The sequence below is a fragment of the Bolinopsis microptera genome, chromosome 8 (assembly GCF_026151205.1).
Source record: "Bolinopsis microptera isolate Bmic1 chromosome 8, MBARI_Bmic_1.0, whole genome shotgun sequence".
Lineage (NCBI taxonomy): Eukaryota > Metazoa > Ctenophora > Tentaculata > Lobata > Bolinopsidae > Bolinopsis > Bolinopsis microptera.
Window position 1 is genome coordinate 17,236,473 of NC_087079.1, and position 15,274 is coordinate 17,251,746.

General features: G+C 36.8%; 2 protein-coding genes across 2 annotated transcripts in view; both read right to left on the bottom strand.

Moving 5' to 3' along the window:
- LOC134819414 (uncharacterized) overlaps positions 1 to 15,274 on the bottom strand; it is a 61,879-nt gene that overhangs the window by 34,814 nt on the left and 11,791 nt on the right. The gene's annotated exons all lie outside the window — the stretch shown is intronic.
- LOC134819413 (biogenesis of lysosome-related organelles complex 1 subunit 2-like) lies at positions 2,081 to 9,657 on the bottom strand. The gene is made up of 4 exons (XM_063829361.1): positions 9,597 to 9,657; positions 8,606 to 8,736; positions 4,728 to 4,860; positions 2,081 to 4,046 (listed from the first exon to the last, which is right to left on the bottom strand). Exons 1-4 carry the CDS (start codon positions 9,643 to 9,645, stop codon positions 3,952 to 3,954), a joined length of 408 nt encoding a protein of 135 aa, XP_063685431.1. The 5' UTR covers positions 9,646 to 9,657; the 3' UTR covers positions 2,081 to 3,951.

Here is a 15,274-nt window from a genome sequence, read left to right on the forward strand (position 1 = left end):
CAGAGCAGTCCAATGTAGTGGCGATTGCATCTAACGTCTCTCCCGAGTAACTATCATGCTCATTCATCGATTCATGGCATATTTTTTTGACAAAATCTTTACTCTTGGCTTTTAACAGTAAGTTGAATGAAGTAAACTCAGTCATCCTGAATGTTTATATTATTAGCAAAGCAGTTTAAGGAGATTCTCTAGATACACCCCACCACCCCTGGTCCCTTAAATTGCTACAGGGAGTCCCAAAGAAGGCCACCAAATGTCACTTGCCTTGACTTTAATATCAGGACTTGTAACTTCGTAGGCCACATGCTCAGGGTTGCCGGCATTTTTGAGAGTCATTTTTAAGGTTTTTTCACGTCTTTTAAGGCCCCTTTTGACCCATTTTTAAGGTCCAAAACAGTTAAATTCAAGGTTTTTTAAGGTCCACAGTGCGAAAGTTTGGACAAACGTAATGCAATAAAGGTGCAAATTTAAGGTTTTTAAGGTTTTCCGATACAGAAATTGCAATCATATCTAAAGGGGGAAGGTATAATTTCAGAAAACCCCAATCAGATCTACAACAAGCTAGGTATAATTTCAGAAAAACCCAATTAGATCTACAACAAGCTAGGTATAATTTCAGAAAAACCCAATTAGATCTACACCGAGCTAGGTATAATTTCAGAAAATCTTATCAGGTCTACACAGAGCTAGGTATAACTTCAGAATATCCAATCTTATCTACATCAAGCTAGGTATAATTTCAGAAAATTTTACTAATCCGGAAAATCCATTTAGATCTACAACAAGCTAGGTATAATTTCAGAAACACCCAATTAGATCTACAACAAGCTAGGTATAATTAAAGAAAAACCCAATTAGATCTACACCGAGCTAGGTATAATTTCAGAAAACCCCAATTAGATCTACACCAAGCTAGGTATAATTTCAGAAAAACCCAATTAGATCTACACCGAGCTAGGTATAATTTCAGAAAATCTTATCAGGTCTACACAGTGCTAGGTATAATTTCAAAATATCCAATCAGATCTACACCGAGCTAGGTATAATTTCAGAAAATCTCATCAGATCTACACCAAGCTAGGTATAATTTCAGAAAATTTTACTAATCCGGAAAATCCATTTAGATCTACAACAAGCTAGGTATAATTTCAGAAAAACCCAATTAGATCTACACCGAGCTAGGTATAATTTCAGAATATCCAATCAGATCTACACCAAGCTAGGTATAATTTCAGAACATCCAATCAGATCTACACCGAGCTAGTTATAATTTTAGAAAATCTTATGAGGTCTACACAGAGCTAGGTATAAATTCAGAAAATCTTATCAGATCTACATCAAGCTAGGTATAATTTCAAAAAATTTTACTAATCCGGAAATCCATTTAGATCTAACATCAAGCTAGGTATAATTTAGGTATGGAACCTTAAAAAACCTTAAAAACCCGAAAATTTGCCCGTTTTTCACGTCTATTTTAAGGTTTTTTGCCCAAAATTGCCGTTTTTAAGGTTTTTAAGGTTTTTTAAGGTTTTTTAAGGTTTTTAAGGTCCCCCGGCAACCCTGCACATGCTATGATGCTCCAGGATCTGTATTATAAGTTTTCAAGCAAATGAAATTTATATAAAGTAAAGCAGATAGCGCAAGAAATGAGCTAGATATTAGAAAATTTGTAAAAAACGTCACTAGGCTGCTGCGCCTTCCTCAAATGAACTAGAGGTCTGACGTTCTCAAGCCGTTCTGGAGTTATTAGGGCGTTGCCCCCCCCCCCCCCCCCCTTATTAACACTGATCACTTCACACTTGGTTGCCTCTTTTTGGGACCCCTGTATTAACGAGCCCTCATTAATAATGTACCACAACTTAGAGGATATTAGAATAATGATTATAATCAAATCTACACAGCAATTTAAGAATTTTGTATGAGTTGTCAAGGACACTCAAATCAGTTCTATGAAGTGCTAAGTGCTAGTTACAGATATAGGCTCAGAAACCGATAAATGGAGGCACGGTTAATATTTAATAAGTATTTTAATGATAGACTATCTGCGCATTGGTCAAAATTTTAAAATAAAGCATCTGAATTGGGAATATGTTAACAATCAATTTGCAAAAAGATCAACACTAAATTCAGATTTCACATTCTACAGAATAACACATAGCAACTAGTAACACCCTAGTAACACCCTAGTAACACCCTAGTAACACCTTAGTAACACCCAAGTAACACTGATTGCATTCTCACCTAGCTAAAAAAGTATTGTCTTCTTTTGTTAACATACAGATAGGAACAAGAACTTAGCATGCACGATACATTTTCCCTACATTGTAACAGTACTATTTTAATACTTTCAACACTGCCACATAACAAATAATTTGAGATCATGAATACGATGTTGAGATGTTGTGACATTGAAAGTTGAAACGTAGAAAAATTCCATTTCCTGATAAGAGCTTTTTCCTTGTCGCAATAAACAAATTTGGCCCCAGAAACATTACAAGTTTACAACTAATAAATAATGTTCCGATCCGGATATTATATAACCATAACCATAACCATAACCATAACCATAACCATAACCATAACCATAACCATAACCATAACCATAACCATAACCATAACCATAACCATTTTTTCTGGTATGACTTGCTATTATCACTCATTCGAGGAATACATCAAATCAAAGAATATTCATGTTAATTCTTTTCGAATGAAGGTTCATTTTCGTATTTATTTGATAGTAACTTGGCAGTACTACCGGGCATTATATAAGGACGACCGGGATATCTCAGATATGGAGCTAACAAGTTTATTCATTCAAATTTATATATTAAGTGTGATCAGGCGAATGGGTTGACACAAGATCTGCATTATGGGAATCGTGCAGAGAGCCTAATTACGGTGACCTATTGAAATATGTTACAATGAAGGTTCTACCATGTTCAGAAACACGAGTATAAGCAATTCAATTTTGATTGGGTGTGGCCCCTAAAAATCGAATTTTCAAATTTTGGCGATGGAATCCTCGAATGAGTAGTTACAGTATTCCATCTGCAAAGTTACAGATCTCAAATATGAAACACGGCGATGGTATAAGACCCAACGTATGTACACTGACTTTTGCCCGGGGGCATTAGCGTTACTGTTTCAATTTATCATTTCAAGTGAAAAGTCTAGTCGTAAGCCTGCAACCTAGAACGGCATACGTGACCAATGACCATTACGTTTTTGTTGTAATGCCGTATGGGGTAATCATTTTTGCTCCCTTTATGTAAATGAACTTAAAAACCTAGATACTTTTAAAACCTTGGTTTATCTAAAAGCCATACAATATGGTAACAAGCCAATGACATCTAAGCCAAGGGCAAGGTAAAAAACAACATCTCGATCATTCGACTGAGTCAACTGAGGAGAAAGTTACACATATATCCAACGTAATCCTAAGCTCACTTCATAAACTAGGCGACGCTGGGATTATAAAGATTCTAATAGAAACCCCCGATTAAAAGTTGAAGCTGCCATGCTAACCACTCGGCCACCTAGCCTAAAAAGCCGTGCAGTGTGCACATAAAATATCTGATCTTTATCCACTTCTTATTAAATCTACTCATAATGAAACTAGTTTCTGTAGTCAAAGATCTTATATTTGAAAAGAACCTGTCATTATATTCACAATAAATATACCTTAGTTCGTTTAATTATGGCTGGTTAAATTTGGCGGTTTTTCGGAAGTTTCGCCTTATTTTTAGAGTTCTGTAAGGGTATATGGCATAATAAATTTTGGAAAATCCGCAATATTTTAACCTGCCATATTTTACCTGCCACAATATTACCTGCCATAAATATACGAACTAAGGTATCAAAATTTAATGTGCTATGAATCTGTCCTTCAAATGACCCGAACCTCAAATGGAACGTCATCGGTCATTTTGATTTTTAACATTGTTAAGATACTCATCTTTTCTCTAATTTCTTGAACTTTGATTCAAGAACTTTAGTGTAGGCATCTAGACGCAGGGTCGCTTGCTCGAGGGAGGCAACAGAAACATCTGCAGAAAGGAGCATGAAAAATATAACTAGGATAGAGTTATTAATGCTGCAATATCTATTAATATATCAATAAGTATTAATAATTATTACCATTTGCTCGTCGCAAACATAATGTTAAATATATTATCCGTGATCAGATCGATATTTTCACCTAGCTGATTGAGTTGCTCCAGGTAAGGCAAGAGTAATGAACACCCTAGTAACACCCTAGTAACACCCTAGTAACACCTTAGTAACACCCTAGTAACACCCTAGTAACACCCTAGTAACACCTTAGTAACACCCTAGTAACACTGATTGCATTCTCACCTAGCTGATTGAGCTGCTCCAGGTAAGGCAAGAGTAATTAACAGCTTAGTAACACCCTAGTAACACCCTAGTAACACCTTAGTAACACCCTAGTAACACCCTAGTAACACCCTAGTAACACCTTAGTAACACCCTAGTAACACCCTAGTAACACCCTAGTAACACCTTAGTAACACCCTAGTAACACTGATTGCATTCTCACCTAGCTGATTGAGCTGCTCCAGGTAAGGCAAGAGTAATTAACAGCTTAGTAACACCCTAGTAACACCCTAGTAACACCTTAGTAACACCCTAGTAACACCTTAGTAACACCTTAGTAACACCCTAGTAACACCCTAGTAACACCCTAGTAACACTGATTGCATTCTCACCTAGCTGATTGAGTTGCTCCAGGTAAGGCAAGAGTAATTTATACTTGACATCAAGATCATGGAGACTGTCTTTAATCTGTGTTGTGGAGTGAGACAGGTTCGTATACTGATCAATAGCGATCGTGTTTAGTTCCTGAAAAAGTGAAAGTAAATGTTTTACAACACATTATTTATATTATAGGCCCAGTTTTACAATATATATATATACACACTCTGTTACAAAACATACATTGGGGGGGGGGGGGGGGGGGAGGGTAGGGTTGGGAAATACTGATGGTTGCGGACGGGAGGGGGGGGGGGGTGGGTCTGGGCCCAAATCTTTATTAATCAAATTGAGTAATTCGATATATGATCGATATAAGTCGAGGCTTCCCCTTTTATTTGCGATCTCGGAAAACATGCCTCCCCTTTGTAATGTGAGCTCGAAAGCCTGCCTTCAGAGGTGGGTCCGGGACTCTAGGGCGTAAGACTCTAGGGCGTAAGACTCTAGGGCGGCGCCCTACAAAACAGGACTCTAGGGCGTGAAAAATCTTGGGCGTGAAAAAAACAGGACTCTAGGGCGTGAAATATTGTTTTTTTCTAATTTTCTGCGTCTATGAAGTCAGCTTCGTGGTTGTGTGGAATTGCAGGTGTCTCCGTGGACCGTGAGGCTCAAACCCTTGGTCCAGATTCACCCCTTACAGGATCCGGCTTTCTTCACACATCTCCAAGACTGTGACCCATCTTTTCTTAGTTTTCCATCTGGAGAGTACCGGAATCCTAGGTGCAGTGCGTTCTTACTCTTGGCCGTTCTTCCTCTGATTAAAGTAAACGAAAGATCGGACATAGTGTAGTAGGAAACGAATGATAATGAATTAATGATGGGATAGATCACTAGATCATGTTTTTATTGTTATTGTTTTGATTATAAACATCTTTCTTTACTGTACAGGGTGTGTTGGTGAGCTTTTATAATTTGACAATAAAATGTTGGTGACTGACAGCTTCCCACGCTTCCCACCTCTAAGACACTAGCTATCAGTATTGTTTACATTTAAAGTTTATCATTATGTATGGGACCGGGACTCTATTATATATGTATATAATATCAAATATGCATACTATAATAGTACAGTATTGTTTTGAAATAAGTTTAATCCGCTTTCGTTATGCTCAGTCAGTGTTACATTTCATTGGCTGTATCTTAGGTCGAGATAAATACTCCCTGTGAACCTGTGACAACGGACATCCTTATTAAAAATGAAATTAGATTCATTTTGATCGAAAATATAAAAATTATATTTCACGCCCTAGAGTCCTGTTTTTTTCACGCTTTAGATATTTTCACGCCGTAGAGTCCTGTTTTGTAGGGCGCCGCCCTAGAGTCTTACGCCCTAGAGTCTTACGCCCTAGAGTCCGGACCCCTTCAGAGGTACGTATTGAGAATAACTCGGACCGAACATTTTCCCACAAACTTTCTCAGAATCAGAAACATTCTTGGTTTAAGGTCCTCCAAAGTAGATGAACGTTGGTAGTCCACAAAAACTAGAAACAGTCTGGATTGCCTGTCAATCAGGCAATCCAGACTGTTTGGAGGAGATAATGTCCTCTAGATAATTCTACAAAAGGAACTATAAAAATCCTAAAGTTTTCCAAAGCAACCTTTCTTTGTGACGGCCCCACAACAACAATATATTTCCTCAATGCACTTGTATCGGACACTAACAATCTAGAGATCCGATGGATAGCGGGGAAACTAAAAAGCAGATAAGCTGGCAAAGCTTGGCACAACCACTGAATCCAATTTGAATTTCGACGACGACAAAGTCACCAGACTGAATCAGGAAACCTGGTTACCTGATGGTCCCAGGCACACCAAAATGTCACTCGGCCACAAACATGGAACATGTAAACATCATGAAAAACCTTGACACTACATTCAGCTTCATGTCCTATATGTAATGTGTGGCGAAGAAGAGGAGACTGTCTTGCACTTTCTTGGACAGTACCCGGCTATTGCCCAAATAAGAGGGCAATATTTCCAGGACTGTTACCCCTCTGTCAATGACATATTTGACAACCAACATTAGGAACCGACCGGATATCCGGCTGAATCCGGATTCGGCCGGATATCCGGCTTCAATATCCGGTTTCAGCTCCGGTTTCAAAAAATTTTGCCGGAATTTTTGCCGGATATTTCTTTTAAAAATGTATTTCTAAAATCTTGAAATGAATAGTTTTCGTCACATTTTAACTCAAATCTCTAAAAAATCAAAAATTCTTTGACTAGGTGCAAACTTTGAAAAACCGAAAAAATATTCTCGGCTAATAATGAACAGGGTAGCATGAAACGTGGAGAAAAGTGGTTTTCAGAAAAACTTTTGACTTCTGCCTTCCGAGATTGCATTACCAGGGGAAGCCTCGAGTCCAAAATTGTGTATCCTCCCTGCTATAAACGCGAACGCAATGCAACATAATATTATGTAGTATAGAGGAAAACCGAACCTTCTTACGAACAGTAGCTCTAGTATTGCTCTTTCTCACGTTTTATTATTATGATTCAGTCTTGGCTCCGAGTCAACTATTGTGCAGGCAGCAGATTGTTGTCTTACTGTCTAGTAAAACGATCCAGTGATAAAATATTCTTGCATGCGAATCAGGGTACTATTGTGCCCTGAAACGCTTGATTGGAACTAACTAGTGATTAAGTGCGCCTGCATGCTAAAAAGGTACAATTGTGCCCTGAATCGGGAACTATTGTGCTTTGATACTCAGACCTGCATGACAAAAAGGAAACAACTGTGTCTCACATGTGCAATCGCGCTCAAGGTGTCTGGTAGTATTATATGCGAATTGCATATAATTTAAGATAATAACTTGTCTACTCTTGTTCCATCGTTCTGCTTGTTGATTTGATATTTGAAGAACCTTGAACCATAAAACCTTTTCTCAAGGCATGTTCTTAATTAACTGTACTATAGATTATTATATTTGTCTATATAATAAAAAAATTGCGGCCAGGTAGCGTAGTTGGTTAATCATCGGATTTGTAATCGTGAGATTGCGAGTTCGAAACCCACTGCCTGCCTAGTCGTGGGGTGAGTGTCGTCGACATTCAGCTAAAGATCCTGAGTGGTCTATGCAGCCCCCCGGTCTACTCAGCCGAATATTCGAGAAATCGTGTGTGAGGGTTAAATGAGGAGCTGTCCATTGCAGCAAAGTCTCAGGCGAAGAAAGTATGGTACACACTACCTTAACCGTCACTGGCCTAATTAAATCCTTCGGCTTCCTGTAATTGGCTAGTTACACTTGTGTAACAATGTGGCTGTTGGAATACTCCGAAGTAAAATAAGTGTGAGATTTTAAAAAAAAATTTGTATAATAAGTATATTGACGTAGTGGATGGTTGAGGGGGATTCAAGCACAGGTCACTCTCAAATCCTAAAGATAAGCAGTGGCCTTCGGCACTTGAAACCTCTTCAAACCTCCCCTGATTTATTTATTATTGTTATTGTTTGATTGTGCCGTAAAAATAAATATTTGTTTGATTAATATTTGTTTTATTATAAGCTTGATATATTTAATTTCATCTGAATTTTGATAATATAATTTACTGTTACATAATATACGTATAATTTAAAAGAAAGTATCGACTTTCTAATTTCTGTCATTATAATCTATATCCAGGGCACTACAAAGGTTTCGCAAGTTGCACAGCATCTTCAAAATACTGCACTCCATGGAGAATGTGATAAAACTGAGGGGATTTCAAAGTAACCATGGTAACGAGGATTGTGGAAGAAACCAAGTGGAAGAAACCAAGTGGTAAGATCCCAAAGCCGAACTATGGCCTTAACCCAACCCTCATATGATTATAACATATAAAGCAGCTAAAACACCTCCAGAAGAGCGTAAGTGTCTTTGGTTCCAGACAGCTCAGCCTGCAAGTAAGTAGAGAGCTTGTCAAATAATTCATGGGAGACAACCTCCAGCTGTTCAGGACCTTTGTCTTCTTTTGACTGCGTTTGTTCTGCAGGGAGTGGCAAAGTCATTCAACAAGTTTTAATTAAACAACTAGTTGAATTAGATTCAAAGTAAAGGGGGGAGGCAGGGAAGGGGGAGGGGCAAAAGTCAGTACACATACGTTGGGTCTTATTTAAACATAAAAGTGTGTTGGTCTTGGTCTATCATGCTTGTATTGGTTTTGGACCTCTTGCTTACTGTTTTCTAAAATTTATGTTCGGTTATATGAGCTATTAATATGTACATGTGATATACTGATATGTAAACGTGTAAGCGAGCATATTTGATCATGATAATTATATAATGTATTACGACAATGCAACAAGCAAGCACTTTATCAGCTGGTATTTTATACCAGCGACCAGCATGCTAACTGCTTGCATGTACGCTTTTACTCAACTCAAGTATATTTATAATATGTAATAGTATGCTGTATGTTTGATGTTACCACCTAGCGCCAAAATTTAGTTGGATATTACTGTATTTATTCGGTTATATATTTATTGATTGTGTAATAAATTGGTGATAAATAATAAAATTGTATTTTCTCAAAAAAATTTAGAAATAACCCCAATGTATGTGTACTGACAATTTTATATACAGGGGGCGTGGGCCTTAACACTTAACAGGTTTAAGTCAGTGTGCAAACCTTTGGGCTTGCAAACCTAAGTCATTGAATGCCTAATTGAGACGAATTGTTTAATTTCTGTTTTCTTGATTTCAAATGTAGTGATTATTCTTTGTTTTATCAGCTTGGGACAGAGATAATGCCAAAAGTATCAATTTGTATATATATATATACGTATTATATATGCTCAATGAATGAAGTAAAATAGTATCTGTAGTAAATCATACTATACAAGTTACCTTGCTGTGAGGATGTAATTAAAGGAGCTGTTGATTGATCACTTTCCATAACAAAAGCTAGAAAAATATTTCAATAATACAGGGTGGCCCATAAGTAACTGCCCACATACAACCCTTTAATAACTCACATAATTTTTCTTAGAATTGGACAGAAATTTCAGAGATTATAGATATTGATTGAAATAAATTTTCGTGCACATACAGAATGAATGGTTAATAATATGGGTCAAACATAGATTTGGGTCAACATAGATTTCCTGAATGTTTCGTCAAATTTTATTGATTATAGTGGGTGTGGCACACCACTCCCTCTTTTTCACTATTGTCACAATAAAGTGAGAACGCATTCAACTAGGAACTTCAAAGTTTCTAGACACATATACACCCCCCGCGCGTGAGGGCACGTTTTTGCTAGTAATTTGCGACATTACTTTATGGATATCGAATCTCGCGACTTCAACGAAGTGCTGGGGACAAGTTTTCAATAATTCATAAACTTTTCAGTTCCTATCGTTTTAAGCATCGTTAGGGCTTTCCCAGAAACTAACTCTCATCATCCTAGGATAATCATGTGTCGCACAGCACTTGTTTCAGTAGAGAGTGTACTCGCCTTTACGAGAGAATGACGTGTACGTTTCGGTCACCTGCGGAAAAAGGAAGTGAGATATCGAAAATCTGAGATAAACCCGATCGATAAAATCCTTTCAGGTAGGTGCTAGTCAAGGTTTCATCTCTTTAGACATTAAGATGGCTTCAAACACCTCACAAAAAGTTTTCAAAAGTAAAATTGACTCGCGACCTACAAATACCACCATAAAACTTGCCCTCATATATTTTTGAGGGCAAGTTTTTGAGCGCGCCGCGTGACTTTGTCTCAGCAACAGCGAGTATAGTTACAATCTCGCAACTATGAACAGACAAGGAAAATATTGTATTAATATCTGTCAAAGGAATTTAATGTATTTTAACAACTTGTTCTAATAATGCTAATAACTAATCGATGAACCACATAAATGGTCGGCCCGGTGTGAGTGTATAGTATGGATTGTGCTCTGAAATGGGGCGCTGTTATTGGTTAATACATCGGCCAATCAGGATCGAGCTGGTTTGTGGCTGCAGTCCAAATTTAGGATCATATCTGATTAGGTACCTAATTAGTGATTATGCACTTTAAAGTAAGATTAACTCGGTATTCACAATCCACATTAAATCGCTACATTTTGCAAATCAGCTGATATTTGTAACTTTAAAAAAATAATTGTAACTTATATATTTATTCAGGTCCCCAGTTTAACAAGCATTCAGGATAGAAGAACCAGCAGCGGTTAATGACACTAAAACAGAAGTGGAGAACAGTAAGAACAGCAGAAAGAGTGGAGTGAGATAAATATCTTTTCTTTTTCTGCACTGGTTACTGATACTCAACAGTTATTCAAGAAAATTCTGGCCTGGGTTATGTTTTAAAATTAGATATAGCCCTGCCCATGTTAGTTTTGTTTATTGATTGATTGAAATAAATTTTCGTGCACATACAGAATGAATGGTTAATAATTTAATATATATGTAGACCAAGCTCTGTGCACGGGATGCTTCCTGGAAGAATCCAGTTCTTTTAGCGGGGCACCCTACCTAAAGCCAAATTGAGATATAATAATCATATTCCTAGAGAAATAATCAGAAATCGAATACCAATCAAATAATATGATATATATGAGTAGTAACCATATTTACTATGCAAAATGCCCCAACCACATAGTGTAAATTTATATAGAATTCAAATTCCATATCATCATTAAACCTCAATACCTAGTCAATATAATAGCCCAAGCAAAATTAAATAACTTCTTATATACCTTACTGTCATACTACAAATTAATTAAACATTTGAAATCTGTTGACCAGAGAATAAATTTCTAAGCCTAATGCAAGTGAAATAATTTAGATGCAATAATGAATGCCTAATGTGAGTATCATTTGTCAATGTCCTTGTAAACAAGTCTGTACAAGAGATATGAGTAACTAATATAGAAGAAAAAAACAGGAAGTTGTCGTCTGTTGTAAAATAAATAAAATATCTAGAATATAAATTAGAATATAAAATAACATTCAGTCAATGTGTCGTCAATAAACTGTACAATTATCAAATGTTAAAACTGGGTGATACAGTCACCAAAAAAAAATACTAAGTATGATAAGTTAATAAATTAAATGTGGTCTATAAAACTACCACTAAGTATAATAGGTCAATAAATTAAAAGTGGTTTATAAAACTACCACTGTGGGAACCCCTTCTCCAGTTAAAACATGTCAGTCATGTGCAAAATCAATCAGAATGGTAAGGTGGTAAAAAAGGGAATATCTTTTCGATACATCAATTATATATGCCTCAGATTTAAAAGAATTAGAAGTTACTTAGTTATCGGCGACTATGATTGCAGTGTAAAATTTGTCATATGAATTGTCGACGGTATAATTAGGGTCTGTTGTTATAGATGATAGTAGCTGTTTCTTATACGAATCACTATAGCTTTTAACATCGGGCAGATTTCGTAGATCTGTTGGAACATTATTCCAACATTTTGCCCCCAAGTATTGAAAGTTTTTATGTGATGTTGATCTATTGACATAAAGGTTGCAGCTTTCGCCGCTCCTACTACCTCCTGATATGTAACTAAATTTGTTCATAAAGTTTGTAGGACAATTGTCATGGATGATTCTAAACATATAATTTGACAGATGGAGTTGTCGTCTAAGATGGAGTGGTAACCATTTCATGTCTCTATAAACATTAAGGCTGCTCTCTGTTTTTGGAACGTTGAGAGCTATTTTGGCTACCTTTTTGTACAGAGTGTCAAGTTCAGCAAGTTTTGTCTTGCCAGCTCTACAATAGATCGTGTCTAAATAATCGAATTGTGGCAACATGAGTGCATTGGCAAACATTTTCCTATATTTAATGGGTAGCAGTGCTTTACTTCTATACATGGCACCAATTCTCTTCATGACCTTCCTAATAATATAATCTACATGGCTTTTGAAGTTTAATTTACTATCTAGAATGAGGCCAAGATATTTTGTCTCTTTGCACTCCTTGATTGTGAAAGTTACCTCATTACAATCAATGGTTATTTCATCATGTTGGTCAACAGAATCAAACAATAGGAATTCAGTCTTCTTTTCATTGAGTGATAATTTATTAACACTGAGCCATTTAAAGATTGTCATAAGTTCTATTTTCATGTTTATAAATGTGCTTCTGCAGGTTTGATCAAAGAATAGTGCACCATCATCTGCAAATAGAAAGGGCTTAGATAGGTTACAGGCATAAATGATGTCATTTATGAAGATACTAAATAATATAGGCCCAATGATGCTTCCTTGTGGTACACCACTCAGAACTTCTAAAAATGAGCTTAGATTGCCATTGATCCTAGTGCATTGATATCTACAAGATAAGAAGTTCTTAAACCAGGTTAAAGCAATGCCACCAATTCCATAATATGCCAATTTTTGAAGCAATATTTCATGATTCACTGTGTCAAAGGCCTTCTTAAGATCAAGAAAGATGATTCCTGGTTTATAAGACTTAGATTTACTCATATATATTTCGTCCATCAGATCGTACATCAGATAAGTTGTGGAGTGATTTTTCCGAAAGCCATATTGATGCCGGATGAAAAGTTTGTTCTCTTCCATGTAATCAGTGAGTTGCTTATGTTCTATTTATCATGAAAAATGATTGTGCTCGGAGTGATCTGGGCAAAAAATTAGCTCAATCCTCACGGGGCATCGTACACGCGACCTCTCCTTAAGGAGAGCGACGCTCTAACCTTCACGCCACTCGGGTGATATACTGATCAAAATTGTGATGTCTATATAGTGCTTATTTGGCAGAAATTAGTACCGCATACAATCCTCAATTTCGAGTTGGACATGATTGTAATTGGGAAGTGGGAACATTAAACAACTCTTCTGCATTTAATTGGAACTGTCTGTACAGTGAAATACATCGGGTAATTACAAAGATTGTGTACAGTGCATTCGGGGGCTTTGCTTTTGACTGATTTATCTTCCGGACAGTTCTTGGAAGTTCAATTAAAAACAGTGCAGTAGAAGAGTAAACTTGCATGAGAGGTAAAATGGTACTATTATAATTTGTGTTGTCAGGTAAGATTTCAGTTTTCACTTTGATACATTGGTATGTGATTTATATGCTGATTACAGATTACTGATAAAGATTGTTACATCTACAATTCAGAAAAATGTGTACATCAAATGAGAGTCTAACTGTCTTCTCATTTAACCTCTTAACTGACAAGTGACATGTCAGAAACATGAGTCGTCTTATAATGATACAAACACTATATAATATAATTTTCACGTTAAGTAGTGAGTAGTCAGCTTGACCTTGATTGGTTGCAGACAATTGTTAATGTGGATTGTGAATACCGAGTTAATCTTACTTTAAAGTGCATAATCACTAATTAGGTACCTAATCAGATATGATCCTAAATTTGGACTGCAGCCACAAACCAGCTCGATCCTGATTGGCCGATGTATTAACCAATAACAGCGCCCCATTTCAGAGCACAATCCATACTATACACTCACACCGGGCCGACCATTTATGTGGTTCATCGATTAGTTATTAGCATTATTAGAACAAGTTGTTAAAATACATTAAATTCCTTTGACAGATATTAATACAATATTTTCCTTGTCTGTTCATAGTTGCGAGATTGTAACTATACTCGCTGTTGCTGAGACAAAGTCACGCGGCGCGCTCAAAAACTTGCCCTCAAAAATATATGAGGGCAAGTTTTATGGTGGTATTTGTAGGTCGCGAGTCAATTTTACTTTTGAAAACTTTTTGTGAGGTGTTTGAAGCCATCTTAATGTCTAAAGAGATGAAACCTTGACTAGCACCTACCTGAAAGGATTTTATCGATCGGGTTTATCTCAGATTTTCGATATCTCACTTCCTTTTTCCGCAGGTGACCGAAACGTACACGTCATTCTCTCGTAAAGGCGAGTACACTCTCTACTGAAACAAGTGCTGTGCGACACATGATTATCCTAGGATGATGAGAGTTAGTTTCTGGGAAAGCCCTAACGATGCTTAAAACGATAGGAACTGAAAAGTTTATGAATTATTGAAAACTTGTCCCCAGCACTTCGTTGAAGTCGCGAGATTCGATATCCATAAAGTAATGTCGCAAATTACTAGCAAAAACGTGCCCTCACGCGCGGGGGGTGATATATGGCTTGATAATTGAAGTGCTTAAATCCCAAAATTTCAAGTTGGTTGTTCACAATTTAACCGAGTTATAACCCTTTTAAGATCTTGAAGATACGTGATCCAGCACTAACCAGTTATACCTTCACTCAATCAATGCCCTGATTGGTTGGAAACTGCTTATAGGACAGCGACCGAAGTGCTACAACGCAAATTTCTTTGGTTTTAAGGAACGTCACTATCAGTATTCACTCAAAGTGATCAGATCGTCATTCACCAACATGCTCGTTACCGCCCAATGAGTCTCATTGTTGCTTGTTAGCGAATAGCTCCCGATGAGATTACTGATTGGGTGATGAAATCACTGATTAAGTGCCAAGATCACGTATCTGCAATATCTTATCATAACTCTGTTAAATTGTAAACAACCAACTTGAAATTTTGG

Excerpts from the sequence above, each read along its gene's own strand:
- LOC134819413 (XM_063829361.1), bottom strand. The coding sequence starts at position 9,645 with ATGGAAAGTGATCAATCAACAGCTCCTTTAATTACATCCTCACAGCAA. Across the intron at positions 8,737-9,596 it reads AATTACATCCTCACAGCAAG|AACAAACGCAGTCAAAAGAA; the intron begins GTAACTTGTATA and ends CACTCCCTGCAG. Across the intron at positions 4,047-4,727 it reads GGAGCAACTCAATCAGCTAG|ATGTTTCTGTTGCCTCCCTC; the intron begins GTGAGAATGCAA and ends TCCTTTCTGCAG.